The sequence below is a fragment of the Trichosurus vulpecula genome, chromosome 1, assembly GCF_011100635.1.
Source record: "Trichosurus vulpecula isolate mTriVul1 chromosome 1, mTriVul1.pri, whole genome shotgun sequence".
Classification (NCBI taxonomy): Eukaryota; Metazoa; Chordata; class Mammalia; order Diprotodontia; family Phalangeridae; genus Trichosurus; species Trichosurus vulpecula.
The window spans coordinates 150,331,218-150,358,840 of NC_050573.1; the positions used below are offsets into that span (position 1 = coordinate 150,331,218).

The 27,623-nt window shown below is 39.7% G+C and overlaps 1 protein-coding gene across 1 annotated transcript in view; it reads right to left on the bottom strand.

Annotated features, from left to right (window-relative positions):
• The window catches only part of CPQ (carboxypeptidase Q), a 642,525-nt gene that overhangs the window by 82,155 nt on the left and 532,747 nt on the right, over nucleotides 1–27,623 (bottom strand). Inside the window, exon 7 of the mRNA XM_036741920.1 lies at nucleotides 3,219–3,420. Coding sequence (XP_036597815.1) covers nucleotides 3,219–3,420 — 202 coding nt within the window. The remainder of the gene's footprint in view (nucleotides 1–3,218; nucleotides 3,421–27,623) is intronic.

Genomic DNA, 27,623 nt, shown 5'->3' on the forward strand with positions numbered 1-27,623 from the left:
ACCATTGCCCAATGCCTAAAACATTCTCCTTTTTTATCTCTACATCTTTGAAACCCTGGTTCCCTTCTAGGTTCAGATCAAGCGCCAATTCCTTCAAGAGGCCTTTCCTAATTCTCCCAATTGTGTGTCCCATTTTTGAAATAACATTGTACTTATTTTGTCTATGTTCTCTATTGATTTATGCACAAAACTGTTCTATCCCTCCAGGAAAGTGTCAGGTCCTTGAGATGAGAGACCATCTCACATCTCATTTGTATCCATTGTACCTAGTAGAGTTCCTGGCATAGAGCGCCTGCCAAATAGATGCTTCTTGACTGACTCATACCCTGGGATGCTTTGAGATGTCTGCTCTAAATAATATACTTACTAGGGCTATGAACAGGACTGTTCCTTTAAGGCAATCTCTAAGTTTGGTTAACACATACATACAGAGAGAATGAAAAGAATTTGGGTCCTGTATTTTTTTAAGATAGCTTATCTATTTTTAGTTGTGAAAGATTATTTTAAGCCTTAAAGCCAAAAGTATGATTGTAATCTACAGTGTCACAAGCAGAATCTGAGCCATTAATCCCCACTTTCTCCCCTGCAAAAAAACTTAAACCCATAGTACTCTGCTGGTGAAATCTACTTTACAAATTAAAAATAGCTGGGTTGTTTGCATATGTAAAAAAGGGAGGGAGTGGTTATTTGATCTTGTAGTTATGAAATCTTTGTAATATAGAAATGTTTTTCAAAACATTGATAGAACATAAGCTCCTTTAGGGCAGGGGCTGATATGGTGAAATTTTTATCTTTGTATCTCTAAGGCCTTTCACAGTATATATAATAGGGATGGGAAGGAGAAGAGCACAAGAATTTATTAAGCACCTATCATGCACCAGCACTATGCTAAATACTTTACAGATATCATCTCATTTGATGCTCACAACAGCCCTGGGAGGTAGATGCTATTATTATCCCCCTTTAAGATTGAGGCAGACAGAGATTAAGAGACTTGTCCAGGGTCTCATAGCTAGTATATCTGAGGCAGAATTTGAACCCAGATCTTTTTTAATCCAGGCCCAGCACTCTTATCCACTGGGTCAGCTAGCTGCAGAATGTTTTCCAAAGCAACAACAGAATGTAAGCTCCTTGAGGGCAGGGGCTGCTATGCGTCCTTTTCTTTGTATCTCTCTTGCCTCTCACAGTACTGTCCATAGTCACTTAATTGAATGTTTGTAGAATTGAATTGAAACAAGATTTCAAAATCAAAAAACTATTAAAAGTAGAGCCTAAGCTTCTGGAGGGCAGGCTAGTATGAGGTTGCCTGTCCCCCTCCATCCCCTTTCCTTTAGAGACAGGACCTGGAAACAAGTTCAGTTAAGAAAAGTTGGAGAAGCTGCAGCATGAGACTCAATCTGATCTCTCAGCTGTTACCGTTACTTGATACTATGTTGTCACATGAAGGATGTGAGAATACTATAGCAACCGAGGCTGTTTGCTGAGCGAGGCAAACTTCTACGAACAACCTTCATGCCATGATGATGACACAGCGGTAGGAAAGGCATCTTCTACCCTCTCTTGCATCTTCTTGAGGGTAGAAGGGAGTTCATGTTACAGGAAGTTTTCTTCTGTACTAATCTACTTGATTTCTACATGGGCACTGGTGTAAGAAAGACAGGTGAGTGAGACCCAATGCCAAAAAGGCTCCCGGGCACCGGTCTCGATCCCTGCCTTCCAATTCTGTGGCCAAGCATTCCTTCCCAGCTTGGCCAAGGGTTTAAAGTGTAAAATCATGACCATACAATATTTCACAAATTTATCTCAATTGGCTCATGTACCCTCATTTCTCATTAAGATTCTTAACTCATACATTTAGAGCTAGTAGAGACCTTAGAGACCATTTGGTCCAACGACCCTTATTTTACAGATGATAATAAATAATAATGATGAATAATGGTAATAATTAACATTTATGTAGCACTTGCAGTGCGCCAGGTACTATTCTAAGTGCTTTACAATTATTATCTCATTTATTCCTTGCAACAATCCTGGGAGCTAGGTGCTATATTATCCCCATTTTACAGATGAGGAAACTGATACCGACAGAGATTAAATGACTTGCTCCTAGTTACAAAAACTGTAGGTCGCACAGTAGATAGAGTGCTGGATCTGGAGTCTGGAAAACCTGAGTTCAAATACCACCTCAGAGACCTTGAGCAAGTCACTTAACTTTTTGTGTCTCAGTTTCCTCATCTATAAAATGGGAATGCTGATAGCACTTACCTCCAAAGGTTGTTTCAAGGATCAAATGAGATATTTTTAAAGCTCTTAGCACAGTTCCTGGCACATGGTAAACACTATATAAAAACTATTACTAATACTAGTATTGGTGTCAGATGCCAGACTTGAACCCAGGCCTTCCTGGTAGCACTCCATCAACTATACCACTTGACTCAAAAAGAAAATAAAACAAAACTAAGAAATCCTCCAGGATCAAATGTGAAATACTCTTGTTTGGCTTGTTAAAGCTTTTTGTAACCCAGACCCTTCCTACACTTACAGTTTCCTGACATCTTACCTCCTTTCTACGTAATCTGTCATACATGACATTGAACAGCTTTCTTTTTCCGACACATGATACTTCATTACCTGACTCTGTCTTTTTACAAGCTTCCTCCCATAGCTGGAATGGTCTCCCTCCTTACTTCCACCGCTTGGCTTTCCTAGCCTCTTTTAAGTTTCAATTCAAATTCTACCTTCTGCAAGACAGTCTCAGTCACCCCACTGCCTCGAAATGCTACTGATTCTCTCTGAAAATTATATTGTATACACTAAGATTTATATTGTTACATTGAGATTTACATTTACACTGTATATATATTGTATGTTGTCTCCCCCATTAAAATGTGAGCTCATTGAAGACAGGAATCATGTTTTTCCCTTTCTTTGCATGCTTGGCTCTTCACTGAGCTCAGAAGTTTAGAACCCCAAGAGAATGGTGGGGCCATGTGGGATCTAGATTATGGAAGGTATTTTGGTTCAGCAGATTTCCCTGGATACTCCTCAAATCACAATGTTCAGGTAGCTAACTACACTATCAGTAAGTAGAGTCACCTCTGCCATTTCCATCTGGTCATACTGGAACACAACTTTAGAATTTCCAAAGTTGCGATTGTATAGTTCGCTTCATTTCACTTCAATTCAATACTCCTATTGTCCAAGTCAAACAGTCTTACCAGGTACTCCAGCTTGGATCCAGTAGTTAATGTCAGTTCCATCTCCATCCTCAAAGACTTGGGTGACATTTATGGGTTTTAGCAGGTTCATAACCTCCTTTATAATAGCCCGGGCTTTATCACTTCCAGTGAATGTTAGACCTGTGGGCATGAAATTGCCCATGTCAGACTCCATTACCAGGTCGAAGTTAGAGATGTTGACCTAAACACAAGAGGGAAAGCAGTTTAGTTCACATTCATTCACTTCTTCAATTTTCTCTTGGGAATGTGCGACAACTACACAAATTCCTTACTCATTTGTTCCCATGATGAGAAATACTTTGGCTTAGAAGGTTTAAGTATCTCAGGGTCACACAGTAAATAGAGCAGGGCAGTCTGTAGTCTGGAAACATTAGCATATGCTTACTCCACACAATTAAACATTAATGAGGTACCTATGGCAATTGGTTTTGTAGTTACGAATAACAAAAAAGAAATATCATCTTTTCTTCAAGGAGCTTTCTACTGCCCAGCTTAAAAGTCTATTTGGGGAGGGGTGGAGCCAAGATGATGGCTGGAAAGCAGGGACTAGAATAAGCTCCCCACCGAGTCCCTCCAAAAACCTATAAAAATGGCTCTGAACCAATTCTAGAACTGCAGAACCCACAAAACAGCAGAGGGAAGCAGGGCTCCAGCCCAGGACAGCCTGGATGGTCTCTGGGTGAGGTCTATCCCACACGGAGCAGGGAGCTGGGAGCTGGGAGCGGAGCGGAGCAGAGCCCAGCGTGAGCAGCGCGGACCAACCAGACTAGGAGCCGGGCAGAGCGCGCCCTAGCACCCTGAATCAGTGAGCTGCGGCAGTTACCAGACTTCTCAACTCACAAACACCAAAGACAGTGGAGAAGGTTAGTGGGGAAAGCTGAGGGGAGTGGAAGGAGTTCTCAGTTTGGCCACTGCCCCCGGGGCAGCGGAAGTGGGGCAGCTACAGATGCAGTTGCTTCCGGCCCCAGGCCCACCTGGTGGGAGGAATTAAGTGGCAGATCAGAGCAGGAGTGCACAGCCTGCTGGAGATCTAAGCCCAGTCTGGGTTGGGGGTTCTTGGGGAAGGAGGAGTGCTGGTGTGGCAGAGCTGGTGCATCCCCCCCAAATGTGGAACACAGAACTCTTTAGTCTACAAGCAGTCATACCCCGCTGAAAAACTCAAGGGCAAAGTTAGTTGGTTGGGAATATGGGCAGGCAGCGAAAACACACCCAGATTCAGTCTCAGACTTTGGATTCTTTCTTTGGTGACAAAGAAGACCAAAACATACAACCTAAAGAAGTCAACAAAGTGTAAGAGCCTACACCAAAAGCCTCCAAGAAAAACATGAACTGGTCCCAGGCCATGGAAGAGCTCAAAAAGGATTTGGAAAAGCAAGTTAGAGAAGTAGAGGAAAAATTGGGAAGAGAAATGAGAAGGATGTGAGAAAACCATGAAAAACAAGTCAATGACTTGCTAAAGGAGATCCAAAAAAATACTGAAAAATACACTGAAGAAAACAACACCTTAAAAAATAGACTAACTCAAATGGCAAAAGAGCTCCAAAAAGCCAATGAGGAGAAGAATGCCTTGAAAGGCAGAATTAGCCAAATGGAAAAGGAGGTCCAAAAGACCACTGAAGAAAATACTACCTTAAAAATTAGATTGGAGCAAATGTAAGTGACTTTATGAGAAATCAAGATATTATAAAACAGAACCAAAGGAATGAAAAAAATGGAAGACAATGTGAAATATCTCATTGGAAAAACCACTGACCTGGAAAATAGATCCAGGAGAGATAATTTAAAAATTATTGGACTACCTGAAAGCCAAGATCAAAAAAAGAGCCTAGATATCATCTTTCAAGAAATTATCAAGGAGAACTGCCCTCATATTCTAGAGCCACAGGGAAAAAGAGAAATTGAAAGAATCCATCGATCGCCTCCTCAAATAGATCCCAAAAAGAAATCTCCTAGGAATATTGTCGCCAAATTCCAGAGCTCCCAGATCAAGGAGAAAATATTGCAAGCAGCCAGAAAGAAACAATTTGAGTATTGCGGAAACACAATCAGAATAACACAAGATCTAGCAGCTTCTACATTAAGAGATCGAAGGGCTTGGAATACGATATTCCAGAGGTCAATGGAGCTAGGATTAAAACCAAGAATCACCTACCCAGCAAAACTGAGTATCATGCTCCAAGGCAAAATATGGACTTTCAATAAAATAGAAGACTTTCAAGCTTTCTCAGTGAAAAGACCAGAGCTGAATAGAAAATTTGACTTTCAAACACAAGAATCAAGAGAAGCATGAAAAGGTAATCAAGAAAAAGAACAAGAAAAAGAAATCCCAATGGATTTACTAAAGTTGAACTGTTTTGTTTACATCCCTACATGGAAAGATGACGTGTATGATTCATGAGACCTCAGTATTAGGGTAGCTGAAGGGAATATGCATATATATGTTTATGTATACATAGATATATATACATATATAAATGAATGTGTATGTGTATATATATATATATATACACATATATATATATATGTATATATATATATATATGGAGAGAGAGAGAGAGAGAGAGCGAGAGAGAGCGAGCACAGGGTGAGTTGAAGATGAAGGGAAAATATCTAAAAGAAATAAAATCAAATTATGGGATTTGAGAGGAATATATTGACAGAGGGAGATAGGGAGAGATAAAATGGGGTAGATTATCTCACATTAAGGTAGCAAGAGGAAGCAGTTCTTTGGGAGGAGGGGAGAGGGCAGGTGAGGGGGGAATGAGTGAATCTTGCTCTCACCAAATTTGGCCTGAGGAGGGAATACCATACATACTCAATTGGGTATCTTACCCCACAGGAAAGAAGAGGGAAGAAGATAAAAAAAGGGGGGGAGATGATGGAGGGGAGGGCAGATGGGGGTGGAGGTAATCAAAAACAAACTCTTTGGAAAGGGGATAGGGTCAAGGGAGAAAATTCAATAAAGGGGGATGGGTTGGGAAGGAGCAAAATATAGTTAGTCTTTCACAACATGAGTATCGTGGAAGGGTTATACATAATGATACGCATGTGGCCTATGTTGAATTGCTTGACTTCTTAGGGAAGGTGGGTGGGAAGGGAAGAGGGGAGAGAATTTGGAACTCAAAGTTTTAAAAATAGATGTTCAAAAACAAAAAAAAAAGTTTTTGCATGCAACTAGAAAATAAGATACACAGGCAATGGGGCGTAGAAATTTATCTTGCCCTACAAGAAAGTAAGGGAAAAGGGGATGGGAGGGGAGTAGGGTGACAGAAGGGAGGGCTGACTGGGGAACAGGGCAACTAGAATATATGCCATCTTGGAGTGGGGGGGGGTAGAAATGGGGAGAAAATTTGTAATTCAAACTCTTGTGAAAATCAATGCTGAAAACTAAATATGTTAAATAAATAAATTTAATGTAAAAAATAAAAAAAGTCTATTTGGGAAGATAATTAATGAAGAGCACAAAGCACTGTTTAAAAGAAAAATTGTCATGAAAATGTGTATTCTCCATGACATGTCTAACATTTAAATTGGGCTTTACTGTTTGCAAAGCACTTTTTTTATGTTCTATTTCATGTGAGCCTGACAACAATCCTATAAAGTGGGTACTACAAGTATTAGCATCCACATTTACAGATAAAAAAAGTGAAGCTGAGAGAGATAAAGTGATTTGCTTAGGGTCCTGTAGGTAATAAATGTCACACAACAACGGAAATTGAATTCTGGTTCTTCTTTACCCCAACATTCTATAAACCCACATCTTCCTGTTTCTAATTCTAGCATTCTATCAAATGAGATAATATACAATGTGTTTTTGCAAACCTTAATTATGCCACTCTATCTGGTGGAAAAAAGCACAGGCTTGGAATCAAAGGACCTAGATGCAAATCTACTACTTCATATCTCTGTGACCAGGAGCAAGTTCCTCTTCTCTGAGCCTGAGTTTTCTCATGAGCAAAATGAGAGAGGTGTACCTAGATTACAGAACGTTACCTCCCAGCTCTGAACCGTGTGACTCAAGGAACCTATTTGTTCTAAAGATCGCAGTTCTCATGCTTCCATTTCTCATGGATTGGGAAGTAAAAGATGTGTTCCATGGGATGCTTTCTTCATGGATCTGTCTAAGCTGGATATTCAGCCCCATTCAAAGCCTGGGATCTTATAAGTGTGACAGGTTGGCTTTGAGTTTCTGGTTTTGTTGTTCTCTCTGTTAGATCCCCAGAGTAGGAGGTAATAGTTCAAGGCCTCAAATGCTAGTCTCCCTGGCGTAAAGCTGCAGAGCCCCATTCCCAAGTGACTGAGCCTGAGCAGCCCATGTAGAAACTCTTTCTAAATAAAGTTAGCTGAGGAAGCACAGTGATGAGGAGGTAGCCTCTGCATTCGGTGGGAGAGCTTAAAATACAAGATACTCGCAGCAGGTTACAGAGCTCGAAGGCACCCAAGCCTTAAACTTGCTTGGCTTTTAAAATCCCACAAGTTTAAAGCCATTTCACACTGGTAAGTCCATATGTTTGGCAGAATCCATCTGCTTCTTCGTGTTATTTGCTCCGACTGCTATCATCTCAAGATACATTAAGGTCTGTAATAGTATTCTTATCTTATTATAACGATAATTATTGAGCAAATAACAAACATTAAATTAATAAGAGACAAGTAGCAATGGATTCAGGGTAAGAGAATCTGAGTTTGAATCCTGGTTCTATTTGTGTGACTTTGGCCAAGTCATTTAAACCTCTCTGGGATTCATTTTTTTCATCTTCAAAAGGAAGAAGGTAAACTAGATGACCTCCAGGCCACTTTCAATTCCAAATCTAACATTCTATGGTCCTAAATAATGCTTACTCTGAATTATATAGGTAAATGGATTTTAGGTCACTACCAAGAAGAATTTTCTTAAAATTAGAGTTATTCAATAGGAAATGGCTTCTCTGTAAGGCAGTGAGGTCCCTGTCCAAGCACAGGCTGGATGACTACTTGTCAGAGATACTGGAAAAGAAATTTTTGCAGTAAGGAGGGCATTGACCTAGTTAACTTCTCAAGCTCCTTACAACTCTGAACATCTATACCGCCTCCCTTACCCAATCATTCACTCTACAACAGGCTGAATAAACATATCTATTGAGCTACCACTCAGTTCAGAAAGAGTGGTCAACAGCACTGTACTAGAAATCAGGAGATCTGAATTCTGGTCCTGTCTATCCTACCAGGGCAGCTAGGTAGCTCAGTGGATAGAGTGCCAGGCCTGGACTCAGGAAGACCTGAGTTCAAATCCAGCTGCAGGCCCTAGTTGTGTGACCATGGGCAAGTCACTCGATCCTGTTTGCCTCAGTCTCCTCACCTGTAAAATGAGCTAAAGAAGGAAATGGCAAACTACTCCAGTATCTTTGCCAAGAAAACCCTAAAATGAGGTTACAAAGAGTCAGACATGATTGAAAAATTACTAAACAACAACTGTACCACTAATTAGCTGTGTAATATCTGTCAAGACAAAATGTCTCTCTCTAGGTCTCAGGTTACTCATCTTAAAATAAGGGAGGGAGTTAGATCAATTCATCTCCGAGGCTCCTCGAATCTTTAATTCTTGGCTATACATAAAATTTGACTTCTACAAATTTTCAAAATATTTCTGAGACTATAAAGATTTTTCTGATTGTAATTATAGAAGCTTACTTGTGCTATTAGAGAATCACGAAATCTAAGAAGGGCTTTTCAAATATAAGCAGCAAAGTACAGGAGCTTTCCTCTTCCTGGTCCACAGGGCTATTTTTGAAAAGCTTCTAGGCCCATGGGAAGAGTTAATTTGGTTAGGAAACACAAGGCTTGGGGCTGTGAAAAAGAGCATATTCAACTGTGATTTCATCCAGACTCCACCAGGTACATGATTGAGATCTACATGAAGTTGACAGGGGCAGGGAGATTACCTACTGTTGGGACAAGCAGAAAGAGTTACAAAAGAAGCAGCAACAGATAACCTGCAGAAGAGGGCTATGGGTAGCACCAGTTGAGAGTTGTGGAGAACTTCAAGGAGAATGCTATCTGGAGATAACAAAAACTCCCAACCCTCAAGGAGTTTATAGTCTATTATAGGGTGTAACATGTAAACAGAGATAATTTATGGACATAGAAAGCACTAAAGACTAGAGGATCCGATGAAGTTTCTCACATGAAGTGCCACCTAAACTTAAAGTAAGCTAAGCAGCAGAAGTGAGAAAGGAATACATTTTAGGCATGTGGGTCAAACTCTTCAAAGATCTCGAGGTCCTAAATAGCATACGGAGTTTAAAGAACAACAAATAACTAATATGGCTAGAGTCCAGAGAGTATGACAGAAAGTAAAGTTTTAAGGAGATGAGGGGAACATAGTGGGTTGTATCATATAACAGTCTTTACATATTCTAGGTAAGTCAGAGGTGTGAAAAAAATCTGCCTAGGTCTTTGTGTAATGTGGGAACTAATGACTTAAAAGGTGGGAGAAAAATTATGAGTTCCAGCTGAGACAGTAATCTGTGATGACACCCCCCCCCCCCAACATAATGATGACAAAGGGGAAGGAGACTGAAGGCAAATGACATGGCATTGCTGTGCTTTCTACCCTCTCTTGCTACCTTCCTGGTGTAGAAGGGGGTTATGTACAAGAGGCCAGTTATAAGAAGTTTTTTTTTTCCATGCTGATATATCTGCTCCCTAGTGAGCACTGGAGGAGAAAAGACTGGTGGGAGATCATCACTGATCTAGAACCCAGAACAATTATAAAGATCTTACTCATATATTTACATTAACAATGATTGAGAAGGCCAAGTTCAGTAGTGTGCAGAGCCCTTAGCCAGCCTTAGAGCACAACAGAATGGTTGCCATTACCATCATCTGGCATTTAAGGAATAGTTTTCCTTCTGAAATTTTCTTTTTTATTATTTGATTTTATTTTGTTTTCAGCCCCAAATTCCCTCCTTTCCTCTCATTCTTCCTATACCCATTAAGAAGGCAAGAAATATAACACCCATTACACATATAAAGCCATGCAAAAAATAGTTCTGCATTTGATATTCTGGGGGCGGGGCAAGAAAAAGAAAAAATATGCTTCAATCTGCACTCTGAATCCATCAGTTCTCTATGTGGAAGAGGATAGCATTTTTCATCACAAGTCTTTTAGAATTACAATGGCGGGCTGTATTGGTCAGAATAGTTAAGTCTTTCACAGTTGATTTTCTTTACCATATGGCTATTACTGTGTAGATTGTGCTCTTGGTTCTACTCACTTCAATTCTGTATCAGTTCATATAAGTTTTCCCAGGTTTTTCTAACCCCCCTCCCCGTCATCATTTTTTAGAGTACAACAGTATTCCCTCATAATCACATACTGTAACTTATTTAGCCATTCCCTAACTGATGAGCACTCTAAGAGGAGCTTTCCCCAGTGGCACTTAAAGCTATTTATAAAATCTTAGGAATCAGATGGAGGCAGTGTGATATGCCTTGTAGCCAAGAGGACTTAGATTAAGTTCTATTTCTGAGATATGATGACTATCTGACACTGGGGCAAGTTACTTAATTTCCCAATGTCCCATGCCACTGGGACTGTCAAGACTACAAGCTGTAAATATTATAGTGAGTTTACTCACTGGCAGTTCCTTACATCAAAGGAATCACAGATCTGGACCAAAAAATAGCACTCTGATATTTACGTAGTGCTTTAAAGCTTGCAAAGCACTTTGTATATATCTCATATGAACCTCACAATGACCCTGCCAAGTTGGCACTATAAATATTATCTCCATTTTACAAATGAAAAAACTGACTCACAGAGTTGAAGCAACTGCTCCAACCAGATAAGAAGAGTTGGAAGCGATCATTTGGGTAGAGCCAAGATGGTGGCTGGAAAGCAGGGACTTGCTCAAGCTCTAACCCAGGTCCCTCCAAACACCTATAAAATGGCTCTTAATAAATTCTAGAGCTGCAAAACCCACAAAATAACAGAGGAAAGCAGGGCTCCAGCCCAGGATAGCCTGGATGGTCCCTGGGTAAGGTCTATCACACGGAGCTGGGAGCAGAGGGGAGCAGAGCCCAGCATGGGGGCCACACCAGGACCAAACAGATCGGGAGCTGGTCAGAACAGGCGTAGGGCCCTGAATCATTGAGCTGTGGCAGTTACCAGACTTCTCAACCCACAAACGCCAAAGACAACAGAGCAGGTTAGTGGGAAAAGCTGCTGGGATAGAGAGAAAGGAGTTTGCAGTCAGCCACTGCCCCAGGGGAAACGGAGGTGGTGCAGCTCTGAGGCTGCTTCCAGAGCTACAGCTGCAGTTACTTCTGGCCCCAGGCCCACCTGGTGGGAGCAATTAAGTGGTGGTTTAGAGGATGAATGCAAAGCCTGCTTTGCCCTGCCTGGATCTGGACCACAACCCTGGTTGGCAGTTCTTGGGGGAGAAGGAGCACTGGTGTGCAAAGCTTGCTGTGCAGAAGTAGCTCTGAAAACAGAAGCACAGCCCCTCAAGCTTGGGACAGAGTACTCTCTACTCTACAAGCAGTCATACCCCGACAAAAAACTCAAGGGTCAAGTAGTTGGCTGGGAACATGAACAGGCAGTGAAAACGGTCTCAGATTCAGACTCAGACTTTGGAATCTTTGGTGACAAAGAAGACCAAAACATACAGCCAGAAGAAGTTAACAAAGTCAAAGAGCCTACATCAAAAGCCTCCAAGAAAAATATGAATTGGTCTCAGGCCATGGAAGAGCTCAAAACGGATTTGGAAAAGGAAGTAAGAGAAGTAGAGGAAAAATTGGGAAGAGAAATGAAAGTGATGCAAGAAAACCATAAAAACAAGTCAAAGACTTGCTAAAGGAGACCCAAAAAATACTGAAGAAAATAACACCTTAAAAATAGACTAACTCAAATGGCAAAAGAGCTCCAAAAAGCCAATGAGGAGAAGAATGCCCTGAAAGGCAGAATTAGCCAAATGGAAAAGGAGGTCCAAAAGACCACTGAAGAAAATACTACCTTAAAAATTAGACTGGAGCAAGTGGAAGCTAGCGACTTTATGAGAAATCTAGATATTATAAAACAGAACCAAAGGAATGAAAAAGTGGAAGACAATGTGAAATATCTCATTGGAAAAACCACTGACCTGGAAAATAGATCCAGGAGAGATAATTTAAAAATTACTGGACTACCTGAAAGCCATGATCAAAAAAAGGGCCTAGATATCATCTTTCAAGAAATTATCAAGGAGAACTGCCCTCATATTCTAGAGCCACAGGGCAAAATAGAAATTGAAAGAATCCACTGATCGCCTCCTGAAAAAGATCCCAAAAGAAAACTTCTAGGAATATTGTAGTCAAATTCCAGAGCTCCCAGATCAAGGAGAAAATACTGCAAGCAGCCAGAAAGAAACAATTTGAGTATTGTGGAAACCCAATCAGAATAACCCAAGACCTGGCAGCTTCTACATTAAGAGATCGAAGGGCTTGGAATACGATATTCCAGAGGTCAATGGAGCTAGGATTAAAACCAAGAATCACCTACCCAGCAAAACTGAGTATCATGCTCCAAGGCAAAATATGGATTTTCAATAAAATAGAGGACTTTCAAGCTTTCTCAGTGAAAAGACCAGAGCTGAATAGAAAATTTGACTTTCAAACACAAGAATCAAGAGAAGCATGAAAAGGTAATCAAGAAACAGAAATTGCAAGGGACTTACTAAAGTTGAACTGTTTTGTTTACATTCCTACATGGAAAGATGATGTGTATGATTCATGAGACCTCAGTATTAGGGTGGCTGAAGGGAATATGCATATACATATACATATATATATATATCTTTATGTATATATATGTATATGTGAGTGTGTATGTATGTATATATGTATGTGTGTATATATAGAGAGAGAGAGAGAGCGGGCACTGGGTGAGTTGAAGATGAAGGGAAGATATCTAAAAGAAATAAAATAAAATTAAGGGATGAGAGAGGAATATATTGAGAGAGGGAGATAGGGAGAGATAGAATGGGGTAAATTATCTCGCATAACAGTGGCAAGAAAAAGCAGTTCTGTAGGAAGAGAAGAGAAGGCAGGTGAGGGGGAATGAGTGAATCTTGCTCTCATCAAATTTGACATGAGGAGGGAATACCATACATACTCATTTGAGTATCTTACCCCACAGGAAAAAAGGAGGAAGAAGATAAAAAAGGGGGGATGATAGAAGGGAAGGCAGATGGGGGTGGAGGTAATCAAAAACAAACACTTTCAAAAGGGGACAGGTCCAAGGGAGAAAATTCAATAAAGGGTGATAGGTTAGGAAGGAGCAAAATATAGTTAGTCTTTTATTGTGGAAGGGTTATACATAATGATATGCATGTGGCCTATCTCGAATGGCTTGACTTCTTAGGGAGAGTAGGTGGGAAGAGAAGAGGGGAGAGAATTTGGAACTCAAAGTTTTAAAAACAGATGTTCAAAAACAAAAAAAAATAAGTTTTTGCATGCAACAAGAAAATAAGATACACAGGCAATGGGGTGTAGAAATTTATCTTGCCCTACAAGAAAGTAAGGGAAAAGGGGATGGGAGGGGAGTGGGGTGACAGAAGGGAGGGCTGACTAGGGAACAGGGCAACCAGAATATATGCCATCTTGGAGTGGGGGGAGGGTAGAAATGGGGAGAAAATTTGTAATTCAAACTCTTGTGAAAATCAGTGCTGAAAAGTAAATTAAAAAAAAGGAAAAAAAGAGAAGAATGAAAAGGTAAACAAGAAAGACAAATCATAAGGGACTTACTAAAGTTGAACTGTTTTGCTTACATTCCTACATGGAAAGGTGATGTATGGAATTCATGAGACCTCAGTATTAGGGTAGCTGAAGGGAATATACATACACATAGATACATACATATATACATACATATATATACATATATATATATATATATATACACACACACACACACATATATAGACAGAGAGCACAGGGTGAATTTAATATGATATGAAGGGACGATATCTAAAAAAATTAAATTAAATTAAGGGATGAGAGAGAAATGTATTGAAAGAGGGAGAAAGGGAGAGATAGAATGGGATAAATTATCTCACATAAAAGTGGCAAGAAAAAGCAGTTCTATTGGAAGGGAGAAGGGGGCAGGTGAGGGGGAATGAGTGAATCTTGCTCTCATCGGATTTGACTTGAGGAGGGAATAACATACACACTCAATTGTGTATCTTACCCCACAGGAAAGAAGGAGGAAGGGGATAAAAAAGGGGGGGATGATAGAAGGGAGGGCAGATAGGGGGAGGAGGTAATCAAAAGCAAACACTTTCAAAAAGGGACCGGGCCAAGGGAAAAAATTGAATTAAGGGGGACAGGATAGGAGAGAGCAAAATACAGTTAGTCTTTCACAACATGAGTATTGTGGAAGGGTTTTACATCACGATACACATGTGACCTATATTGAATTGCTTGCCTTCTTAGAGAGGATGGGTGGGGAGGGAAGAAAGGAGAGAATTTGGAACTCAAAGTTTTAAAAGCAGATATTAAAAAAAAAGTTGTTTTTGCATGCAACTGGAAGATAAGATATACAGGCAATGGGGCATAGAAATCTATCTTGCCCTACAAGAAAGTAAGGGAAAAGGGGATAGAGGGGAGTGGGATGACAGAAGGGAGGGCTGACTGGGGAGTGGGGCAACCAGAATAGATGCCATCTTGGAGTTGGAGGGAGGGTAGAAACGGGGAGAAAATTTGTAATTCAAAATCTTTTGGAAATCAATGCTGAGAACTAAAAATATTAAATAAATATTTTATAAAATTGAAAAAAAATGAAAAAAGAAATGAAAAAAAAAGAAGATTTGGAAGTAAGCTTTAGATTCTTGACTCTGAGTCCTGTACTCTATGCACTAGACAACACTGCCTCTATCAAATACCTATGAGACTTTTGGGGGTGATTTTCTAAGAAAGAACTTAGTGATGAAGTGGGGTTATATAACAAAATATGGCACCTCAACTTTAGCCATTTGGTACTATGGTAATGTCATTGGAGTTAATAATGTGTGAGATTTGTGTTACATTCAGACCTCACATTCAGGCCTTGTTTAACTGGCTTGTTGATGTCTGGTCAGCAAATCCTCCATGAAATTCTGCGGCTCTCATCAGCTTCTCCTCCTTTTGTTTCCCACAACACACACACACACACAGCATAAAAATAAAAACAGAAATATACTTCCATAAAGGAGGGCTTCCAACATTGATGCCAGCCTACTCTTGGGGGGAAGGAAAAACCCAACAGCCTAATTATCTACCATTTAGGTTAAAAGTATAGACTAGTATAGCAGTGAACTGTTATGCTTTGACAGCTAAGTGCTAATGAGGCAGCTGGGTTCAATGGAGAAAGTCATGGGATGACAATTTCCAAAGACCTTGTATTCTAGTTCAATAAATGACAAGTGGAGCTACCTTAGGGGAGAGTTGATCCCTCCCTCTGCCTCCCAGTTACTCAGCCTCGGCTTCTCCATCTGTAACTTGGGGATAATACCATTCTCATGAGAAAAAAATGAGTGAGCCTAAACAAGAATTTTAGCTACTTAGAAGAATAATACATATGCCATTCATTCAAGGGGCAGTAAGGTATAGTGGATAGAGAGCTGGTCACAGAGTCAGGAAGGCTTAGCCACTGCCATCTACTGGCGATCTCAGTCCTCCAAACAACTTTCCAAGACTCTAAGTCACAAAGAAGTTACCAGTCTGAACTCCTCCCTGGGAGTTCCCTATACCAAAGAAATCACAGGTCCAGTTTTTTTAAATGCCATCCATATGTCAAAATTATACAAGATTCCTTGAAAGACAAAAAAAAATGATAGCAAATAAGCTTGTTCAACCACCCTCTTAAAAGGAGGTATATGCTCATCAAAGCTGTTTGCCACTGTCGTGAAGGAGATCCAGGTTAGAGTTCAAAGGGAAGAGGAATCTCCTATAGATGGTGGGGGTCTTGCTTCTGTTTGTGGATGGCATTATGCAGATTGTATTTAACCTGGGAACACTGCAGAATTTTCTGGATTAGATCCATTACCACTTTAAAGAGTTCTGTTTAACTATCCACATGGGGAAACCAAGTGGATGAAGAATACCTATTTTCTAGTCAGATGGACAGCCTATAGACTTCATCTGTCAGCATACAGAGAGAGAGAGAGAGAGAGAGAGAGAGAGAGAGACAGACAGACAGACAGACATAAACATAGACATAGATGGCAGGCGCTGCAAATGGACTAAGAGTTGGATCCAGAATGGAAAAGGAAAAAGAGGTCAAGCTGGATTGGTTTTGGGAAACTCCAAAGTTCTTTTAATTAATTCAAATTTCACTTAGAAAACATTTTTAATACCAATATTCTCCTGGTGGTACAAGTCACAGAACTGAAACTAACAATCACAAAAGGTCAATAGAGAAGTGTAGTGGATGTGACAAGGCTCCAATACATTACAAACATGGAATTTTGAAGGAAGAGCCATATGAAAGATGCCATTAAAGAAATCTATGGGTGAAAAAGAACATAGACTGGTCATAAGGCCAGAGGGAAGGATAACAGATAGTATCCTTATACCAATGGAGTCATGGGTCCAGTTCCTCTCTAATACATTATTTTAATTGGTACATGGCAGCTAGGTGGTACAATGGATAGAGCACCTGGAGTCAGGAAGATCTGAGTTCAAATCCAGCCTCAGATATGTACTAGCTGTGTGACCCTGGGCAAGTCACTTAACTTGGTTTGCCTCAGTTTTCTCATCTGCAAAATAAGCTGGAGAAAGAAATGGCAAACCACTCCAGTATATTTGCCAAGAAAACCTCAAATGCGGTCATCAATAGTCAGACGTGACTAAACAACTATAGTACAAAGTAGTTATGTAAGCATAAGTTCTAAGTCCTCAAACCAAATACTTCAGAAATGGCTCTAATACCTTTAGGTTAACTGGGAAATAAATAAATCTCCACTGGGGATGGTGATGGGGGAAGGAGGGCTTTTTGTTGCCCTTCCACCTCCATTCCTTCCTTGCAATGTGGAAGCTGCATGGGTAGGATGGATGCCAGGCCTACGAAGTGATTTGCTTAAGCAAAGGGAATAGCAAAAAGAACAAGCCTACTTCCCCTGTTGACCAAAAATTTTCTTCTGATGAGAAATCAGGAGCCTAAAGTAATAAAAGTTGCTCTTGCTGCGAATTAGCCAGTACACACGGAGATTGATGCAGCACAGCTCTGGGACCACTAGGTAGAGAAGTGTTTGATTTTGACTCATGCTAAATTTGATAAGCTGCTGCTAAAACGATGGCAGCCTCCCATTGTTTTCTATTTATATATAAATGTTCACATATGTTTTCAATAAAAAAAAAACCTAAGAAAACAAACCACCCACAGTACACGACACTGCCTTTCCTCCTCATTTATAGAGTCACTATCTAATTGTTAGCACATGGAGAGGAGGCCAGAAAAACAAAACATCTTTGCAAAAAGAATTGGGGATGAGCAAACTGGGTCATTGAGATGTTAGGAATCGCTGCTTCTCCAGAATGTCTTCACCAACATCCTTGTCCCTTATCCTGCAATGAGTAATTGAGTAATTAAGGACACACCTCCTATGGCTTTGGATAGCAGAACACCATGGGTTCCAGCAGAGGTAGGCTGAGTTCATTCATGCAGTCCTTTTAGAATATAGACTCAAAGAATGTTTGAGGGGGAAAGGGGCCTTGGAGATCAGCTCATCCCACCTAACTCAACATTCAGGGTGTCAGACAAAAAAGTATTTCATGTAACTGAATATTTTATTTCCTCCTGGAACAGGGCTGGATTTGCCACTGCTGAATGAAACAAATTTGTTCCGGTGGGTAATTTTTGAAGAAATTAATAGGTACACAGAGCTGTAGGATGCCCTCAGCTGCTCTATGTGTCCACTTAAAATCTGCATTTTAAACCAGCATGCTAATTAAAAGTTATAGAAATTGTCATTCACTGCCCGCATCTCACCCCCGTCTGCTGGACGGTTACTGCAACAGTTAGCATTCTCTATGACATTGGTGGGAAAGCCTCCGTAAGCAAAGACAAAGAACTATGACCTGGGCTTGCCCCGGAGGCAAATCCCTTAACACTTTGTTTGTCTCTGAGGGTCAGATTACCTGCTCCCCAAAGAATTTGGTTAACTGTGGTCTAACTATATTAATAGTCTTTTTTTAAAAAAATGGAACACCATATTAAATCAATGAAGTACACTTAAAATAAGTATTGGCAGCTAGGTGGCTTAGTGGATAAAGTGGTAGACCTGGAAACAGGAAGACCTAAGTTCAAATTCTGCCATGGATATTTGCTAGTTGTACCTTTAACCTATTTCAGAGTCAGTTTTCTCATCTATAAAATGGGGATAATAATAGCACCTACCTCTCAGGATTGTGGTGAGGACCAAATGTGATAACATCACAGGTGCTTTGCAAAACTTGAAGTGCTACAGAGATGCTAATTATTATTAGTAGTGGTATTTATTAGGTTCTAGAGAACACTTGTTCTTTTATGAGATTGTAATATATCAGTCCTTAGAAGTGTAGAATTAGAATTTTCAAATAATTCTTCCCCTGGGGAGATAAAAAAACCTAGACTTTTCTTCTTTGTTTTAAAGTATTCATTTCATTGTGTGCTAGCCAGGCATCTTTGGTTCCAGCCAAACAACAAGGGGATTCCCACTGCCTTCCAATTAATCCTGCAGTTCATCTATCTAGTCATTAAGGAATGAAACATCAGGCTCAAACAGACCAACAAAGCCCATTGACTTGGCTTAAGGAACTAACATGTTACAGACATTAGTGATGTTTGGTCAGGTGCTCGCCTCCAGTTGAGTCTCCAAAGGCGTATTTTCACACGCTAAGTGTGCTGAGTCACCACACACCATCTTTTCCATCTGTAACTGTGACCCTGGAATTCCCAGTTCAAATGGGAGAGGTGGAAGGGAGGAAGAGTGAGAGAATAAGCAATCTGTACTTCTTCACAGGGGTTCACTAATGTTTCTTTGTTGTGCAAAAAGCCATCTCCCTGCCAGACAAAGCCAAGAATAGGGTTTCCCTCCATGGCTGGCTGCTGAGATACTTATACCATATGGCTTAGCATTTGACTCTCTGACAATCTCCAGTACGCAGCTTTGAACCTTGGTCTTACCTGCCTGAGGAAGAGGAAGGAAAAAAAGCATGATGGCAAAGTGAAGGACTGCAAGTTATTTTCATTTGACAGCTAACCTGGTTTCATCTTCAGGAAAATGGGCGGTCATTGTGCTGTTACATCAGGGCTGAAATAGAAGACATCTATTGAGATGTAAGTGCAGTCTTAGTGCCAGACAGGGGAGGAGAATGAGTGATTTCTTGAGGTCTCCTTCCAGTATTGGGATTCTGGGCATATATACAGAGTGATGCCTATGTGTGACAAAGTAGCAATTTTCCAAGATGCCATCTCAGGCTGCCTTGATCTCAATGAAAACACCGCTCATGCTGGTTACTGTCAAAGGATAGCTCTCTAAGCTTATTAAAGAAAAAAAAAACGCCACCAACCCACATCAACCCTTGGTGGAGATCACTATGGTAACACTGGGAAACCAAGAAGATTATGGAGAAATATGGCAAAAACATATGCTAAAAATCCCAAGTGTTTGTTTGGCAGGAAAAAAAAAAGAAGAAAGAAGACAATTACCAGGGTATTCAGCTGATGCACTTAGAAAGACTCACATAGCAATGATGTCAATCTTGGTTTCTAATTTTAGTCCAGCACAATGGAAGCAACAAGATGGCATAAATGGGAAGGAGAGAGAACAGGCTGAAAACAGATGTCAAAAAGCAGCAGAAGGAGCAGGATTCTGAATCTCACAGCTGTGGATGAAAATTTCATTCCCTTAAATACTTGGGTTCTCAGTAGCTTAGGGCAAGAGTTTAATGTCGTTAAAATATAAAACCAGGCAAATGTTTCACTACAGTATCAGAGAAGATGAATCTCCAATTGAAGCTGGGATTGCATTAGCAACGTGCCCCTGCTCTCACTGGCCCATAAAGCAGGAAGCAAATTGTCTCAGTGGGAAAGCTTTTTGGAACTTAAGGGCTTTCTATGCAGCATCTTGACACCCTAATAATAATAACAGCGGCTCATATTTATAGAAAGCTTTAGGGCTTACAAAGCACTTTCCTCACAATAATTCTGTGAGGCAGGTAGTACCAGAGTTACTTTTTTTTCATTTTACAGAAAAGGAACTGAGGTACAGAAAAGTTTGCTTGTTTTTTAGAATGATTTGCCCATAGGGTCATAGCTAGTGTCTTGTATGGGTCCAAGAATCACAGAATAATCAAGGCAGTACAAGAGATCTCAGTGGTCAACAGATCCAACCCATACCTGAACAGGAATACATTTTACAACACGGATAGAATAGCATGTTTATTTTATCAATACCCCAGACAAGTGGTCATTCAGCCTCTACCTGAATTCAACCTCGACCTTCAGTAATAGAGAATGAACCCAATAATTTGGGAAGCAACCCATCCATTCTGCTTTTGGAGGTCTTAAGTATGAGCTATCCTCCAGATTCTGAGGTGCTGTGACATATGGCAGGTTTTTCCTCTACCTTTGGAAGCGTGTTCTGTTTTCTCATCTTTACTGGTGAGGAAATGAACATAACTTTGCCTAGCCCGTATTTATTGGCATCAGAACAGACTATGCTTATGTCCCACCGATCAGTCCATCTCAGCCACCTTGCCATCTGCCCTGCCTCTCTCCACCTGGAGAAGCACCATCAGGCCCTGGAAAACATCCCTCCAGTGCCAGGAGGAATGATTCCATCTTTGGAACTCTTGCCTTGAGACTGAGCTGTGTTGATTGTTAAATAAGTGAGTGCGGACTTCCCTAGTACAATAAATCTGGCCACCACCACCCCCACCTCCAACGACTAGGTCATATTTCCCCATCATATCCAGCCACTCACTTATCCCCAAATCTCTTATTCCGCGCATAATTACTGAATCAACATGACTGCTGCTTCTGGAAAGAGCATGTACTCTAAATGCTCTATGGAAAAAACTCAACATCCCTGTGACTTCACAGACAGAAACCCTGTTCCCTGGCTACCACGCCCTTATGCACAGTCTCTTTCTTATTGGAATATAAGTTCAATACAGTGACGTTGGGTCCCTATAGTTATTTGTATCACCAGCAGTGTCTGGTACGTAGTAAGTACTCTGGAAGCTATTATTCATTCATTCATTCATTCATTCATTCATTCGACTAGAAGGGAAACTACTAGAAATTCGATTAGAAGGAAAACAAGGGATGTATGGGGAATATAGAGGTGTTTTTCTGTCTCTTTCACCTCCTCGCCCTGTTGGAATGCCAAACTGGATGCTGTGTACATGTAGCTATTAATTGTTACTAGCAGAAGCATGAGTGTATTCTGCTCTGGATAGATGCCTGGGACTCTGCGTTTATCTTCTATTTTTGCTTAAGCTGAGATCTTAAGATTTTTTTAATTTTTTTTTTTTTTTTGCTGCTAACTCCATGAGTCCTTGACAATTTGCTGTATATCAAGGGTTCTTTCACTGGATGAAGCCTGACTTTCCCACCTCTCTCTTGGGCTTTTTCCACCTTTACTTGCTCAACTGCATTTGATCTGCACTTAAAAACTTCCTGCCAACCCCTTAATGCAATGAGTAGGGGCCCACTTATGTTTGATTACTTTTCTCTTCTCTTCTTGTGGATCAGACTTCATAAATTATCTACTTAATTTATTTGAGGCCTAAGAGTCTTAACGACTCCCCTCAGCAAGGCTTTATCTGTAGCACACTTTCCTACCATTTTCTGGGCTTTTTTTCAGGAGGTGATGCCTACACAAGGGTGTACAGGAGGCTGATAGAAAGGAAGAGCCAACTGTTAAGTTTTCAGTGTGAGAATTTATATCTCAGAAATCAGCAAATTCTACAAATCAGATTTGTTTTGTGGATTGTCTAGGCTTAAGAAAGCATGCAGAAAATGTTAATAAGGCAGATTACATTTAAAAGTGTGTTGAATGTACATTCCTAAGCACTCAGGTGTTAAACATTTACCAGAACCCTACTGTAACTCAGATGAGTCTAATCTGCATTTATCAGCTTTCTAACAAGCTCCTAGAGCAAATTATCTGCTACCTTTACCTCTATCTGTGAGCAGTAGTGTATTGTACACTGTACCTCTCTTCCATAAAATAAGTTTCTGCTTTTTTCCCTGATTTCCTCCTCTAGTAGTGACCTTTCTTCTTTTTGATGTATTTTATTTCATTATTTTCTTATTACATTAAAAAATTTTACCATTAATTTTTTTTTAAATTTTGAGTCTCAAATTCTCTCCCTCTCTTCCACCAATTTCCCACCCCTTCATTGACATGAAGTCATGTAAAACATATTTCCATATTAGCCATGTTACAAAAGAAGACAAAAAAAAGTAAAAGAAAGTCTAAAAAGCATCCTTCAATTTCAGTTTATCAGTTTTATCAGTTTCCTCCTTGGAGGCAGATAACATTTTTCATCATGAGTCTTTTGGAGTTGTCTTGTATCATTATCTTGATCGGAGTGGCTAAGTCTTTCTAAGCTGATTATTGTTAGAATATTATTGTAACTGTGTACAATGTTCTCCTGCTTATGTTCACTTCTCTTTGCATCAGTTCACATAAGACTTCCCAGGTTTTTCTGAAACCACTCTGCTAGTCATTTCTTATAGCACAATAGTATTTCATCACAATTATACACCATGACTAGTTCTGCCACTCTTCAAATGATGGGCATCCTCTCAATTTCCAATTCTTTGCCACCATAAAAACAGCTGCTATAGATACTTTTGTACAAATAGGTCCTTCTCTTACCCCCACTTTTTAATCTGTCTGCGATACAGACCTCATAGTGGTATTGCTGGATCAAAGGGTATGCATAGTTTTATAGACGTTTGGGCATTGTTCCAAATTGTTTTCCGGAATGGTTAGACCCTCACAACTCCATCAACAATGCATTGGTGTCTCTAGTTTTCCACATCCCCTCCAGCATTTATCATTTTCTTTTTATGTCATATTAGCCATTCTGAGAGGTGTGAGGTAGCATCTCAGAGTTCTTTTAATTTGCATTTCTCCAGTCAATAGTTATTTAGAGCATTTTTTCCATGTGACTGTTGATTAGCTTTGATTTCTTCTGAAAACTGCCTGTTCATATTCTTCGACCATTTATTAATGGGGAAATAACTAACATTTTTATAAATTTGACTCAGTTGTTTATGTATTTGAGAAATGAGACTTTGATCAGAGAAACTTGCTGTAAATTTTCTTCCCCTGTTTCCTGTTTTCCTTCTAATTTTGGTTGCATTCATTTCATTTGTGCAAACACTTTTTAATTTCATGCTTTAAATTTCATGCCATTTAATTTCATGAATAATTTACTTATGATATCACCCTTTATGCCTAAATTGTTTATCCATCTTGATCTTATTTTGGTATACTGTGTGAGATGTTAGTCTATGCCTAGTTTCTGTCAAACTACTGTACAGTTTTCCTAGAAATTTTTGTCAAATGGAGAGGTCTTACCCCTAAAGCTTGGATCTCTGGGTTTATCAAAGGCTAGATTACTATGATCATTTGCTACTCTGTGCTGTGTACTTAATCTGTTCCATTGATCTACCACTTTATTTCTTAGTCATTAACCAGATCCTTTTGATGATTACAGCTCTGTAACACAGTTTGAGATCTGGTACAGTTAGACCACCTTCTTCCACATTTTTTCCCCACTGACTGCCTTGATTTTCTTGATTTTTTTGTCCTTCCATATCAATTTTGTTAATATTTTTCTAGCTCTATAAAATAACTTATTTGATAATTTGATTTGTATGGCCTTGAATAAGTAAACTTAGGTAAAAATGTCATTTTTATTATCTTGGCTTGGCCTACCCATGAATTTGCCCAGTTGTTTAGATCTGTCTTTATTTGAATGAAAAGTGTTTTGTAATTTGTTCATATAGTTCCTGAGTTTGTGTTGGCAGATACATTCCCAAGTAATTTATATCATCTGTAGTTATTTTAAATGGAATTTCTCTATCTGTTCCAAGTAGTGGACTTTCTTAGGATGCTTCTTCCTCACAGAATAGAATATTAAGAGAGTTGAGAGAGAAAATTAAAAAGTCTGGCTGTGGTAGCCAGAATGTAATCTTACTATTTTCCCTTGGTGGTTGAGATCTTGGTTAGAGCTCTTTGGGAGCATATATAATAAAATATTCCAGTGGTATTTCAGGTTATAATCGGGCAGAGATGCTGGGCATTTTGCAGTCTTTCACATGCAGAGATAGGATCCTTTAGGATCCTTTTGCCAACCCTACTAACCTGAATAGAGCACTTAATACTTTCGGTAGATCAAGACTTGGCAACTGTTGGATAATCCTGGCTTTTGAGAATATTGCCAAAATACCTATGAATGCCAATTCATACGCCAAAAATTCTATGAATTAGTGTAGCTGGCATCTTATCAGATTCATTTTCATCATAAAGAAAACCATAAAGAAGAGTTGCGTATTTGATTTGTGCATATCTATTTTGCCTAGCCTTGATGGCTTAAGAAGGCTTTGTAGGGACCAATTAATTCTGCCTCCAAGTTTTCCTGTTTATAACCAGATAGTTCACCATTTGACCTTGAAGTACTCCTAGTCAATCCAGTTTCAATATTGCTACATCTCTCTAAGAAAACCAGGTAAGCAAGATGGATTCCTAAAATGGAAGTTTTATGCCTTGGATTCTCCAGTCACCTGCCTTGAGGCAGCTAAGTGTCTAGTAAATAGAGTGCTATACTCAGAGTCTGGAAGACCTGAATTCAAATCCTGTCTCACACACCTACCAGCTATATGACCCTGGGCAAGTCACTTAATTGTTCTTAGTCTTAGTTTCCTTATCTGTATTAAAATGAATAAAAAGAATAATAACTAGCATTTCATGGCATTTTAAAAATTTTCTTAAATTTACTTAATATATTTAGTTTTCAGCACTGATTTTCACAAGAGTTTGAATTTCAAATTTTCTCCCCATTCCTACCCTCCCCCACACTCCAAGATGGCATATATTATGGTTGCCCCGTTCCCTAGTCAGCCCTCCCTTCTGTCACCCCACTCCCCTCAAATCCCATTTTCCCTTCCTTTCTGTAGGGCAAGATAAATTTCTATACCCCATTGCCTATGTATCTTGTTTCCTAGTTGCATGCAAAAACTTTTTTTTGTTTGTTTTTGAACATCTATTTTTAAAACTTTGAGTTCCAAATTCTCTCCCTTCTTCGCTCCCCACCCACCCTCCCTACGAAGGCAAGCAATTCAGCATAGGCCACATGTGTATCATTATGTAAAACCCTTCCACAATACTCATGTTGTGAAAGACTAACTATATTTTGCTCCTTCCTAACCTATCCCCCTTTAATGAATTTTCTCCCTTGACCCTGTCCCTTTTCAAAAGGGTTTGTTTTTGATTACCTCCTCCCCCTATCTGCCCTCCCTTCTATTGTCCTCCCTCCTTTTTATCTTCTTCCTCCTTCTTTTTTGTGGGGTAAGATACCCAATTGAGTGTGTATGGTATTCTCTCCTCAGGTCAAATCCGATTAGAGCAAGATTCACTCATTCCCCCTCATCTGCCTTCTCTTCTCTTCCTACAGAACTGCTTTTTCTTGCCACTTTTATGTGAGATAATTTATCCCATTCTATATCTCCCTTTCTCCCTCTCTCAGTATATTCCTCTCTCATCCCTTAATTTGATTTTATTTTGTTAGATATCATCCCTTCATATTCAACTCACCCTGTGCCCTCTATCTATCTATCTATCTATCTATCTATCTATCTATCTATCCACATACACATAATACATATACATATACACATGCATACACATGTATATTTTATATATATATATATATATACCCACACACACACACATATACATATATATATATATGCATATTCCCTTCAGCTACCTTAATACTGAGGTCTCATGAATCATACACATCATCTTTCCAAGTAGGAATGTAAACAAAACAGTTCAATTTTAGTAAATCCCTTGGGATTTCTCTTTCTTGTTTACCTTTTCATGCTTCTCTTGATTCTTGTGTTTGAAAGTCAAATTTTCTGTTTAGCTCTGGTCTTTTCACTGAGAAAGTTTGAAAGTCCTCTATTTTGCTGAAAATCCATATTGTGCCTTGGAGCATGATACTCAGTTTTGCTGGATAGGTGATTCTTGGTTTTAATCCTAGCTCCATTGACCATGACTATCGTATTCCAAGCCCTTTGATCTCTTAAGGTAGAAGCTGTTAGATCCTGTGTTATTCTGATTGTGTTTCCACAATACTCAAACTGTTTCTTTCTGGGTGTTTGCAGTATTTTCTCCTTGATCTGGGAGCTCTGGAATTTGGCAACAATATTCGTAGGAGTTTTCTTTTTGGGATCTTTTTGAGGAGGTGATCCATGGATTCTTTCAATTTCTATTTGACCTTCTGGCTCTAGAATATCAGGGCAGTTCTCCTTGATAATTTCTTGAAAGATGATATCTAGGCTCTTTTTTTGATCATGGTTTTCAGGTAGTCTAATAATTTTTAAATTATCTCTCCTGGATCTATTTTCCAGGTCAGTGGTTTTTCCAATGAGATATTTCACATTATCTTCCACTTTTTCATTCCTTTGGTTCTGTTTTATAATATCTTGATTTCTCATAAAGTCACTAGTTTCCACTTGCTCCAATCTCATTTTTAAGGTAGTATTTTCTTCAGTGGTCTTTTGGACCTCCTTTCCCATTTGGGTAATTCTGCCTTTCAAGGGACTCTTCTCCTCGTTGGGTTTTTGGAGCTCTTTTGCCATTTGAGTTAGTCTATTTTTAAAGTGTTGTTTTCTTCAGCGTATTTTTCAGTATTTTTTTGGATCTCCTTTAGCAAGTCATTGACTTGTTTTTCATGATTTTGTCACATCCTTCTCATTTCTCTTCCCAATTTTTCCTCTACTTCTCTAACTTGCTTTTCCAAATCCTTTTTGAGCTCTTCCATGGCCTGAGACCAGTTCACGTTTTTCTTGGAGGCTTTTGTTGTAGGCTCTTTGACTTTGTTAACTTCTGTCTGTATGTTTTGGACTTCTTTGTCACCAAAGAAAGATCCCAAAGTCTGAGACTGAATCTGGGTGCGTTTTTGCTGCCTGCCCATGTTCCCAGCCAACTTACTTGACCCTTGAGTTTTTCAGCGGGGTATGACTGCTTGTAGAGTTTAGATTACTATGTTTCAAGCTTGGGGGGATGCGCTGTTGATTTCAGAGCTATTACAGCCAGCTCTTCCACACCAGCACTCCTCCTTCCCCAAGAACCCCCGACCCAGACTGGACTTAGATCT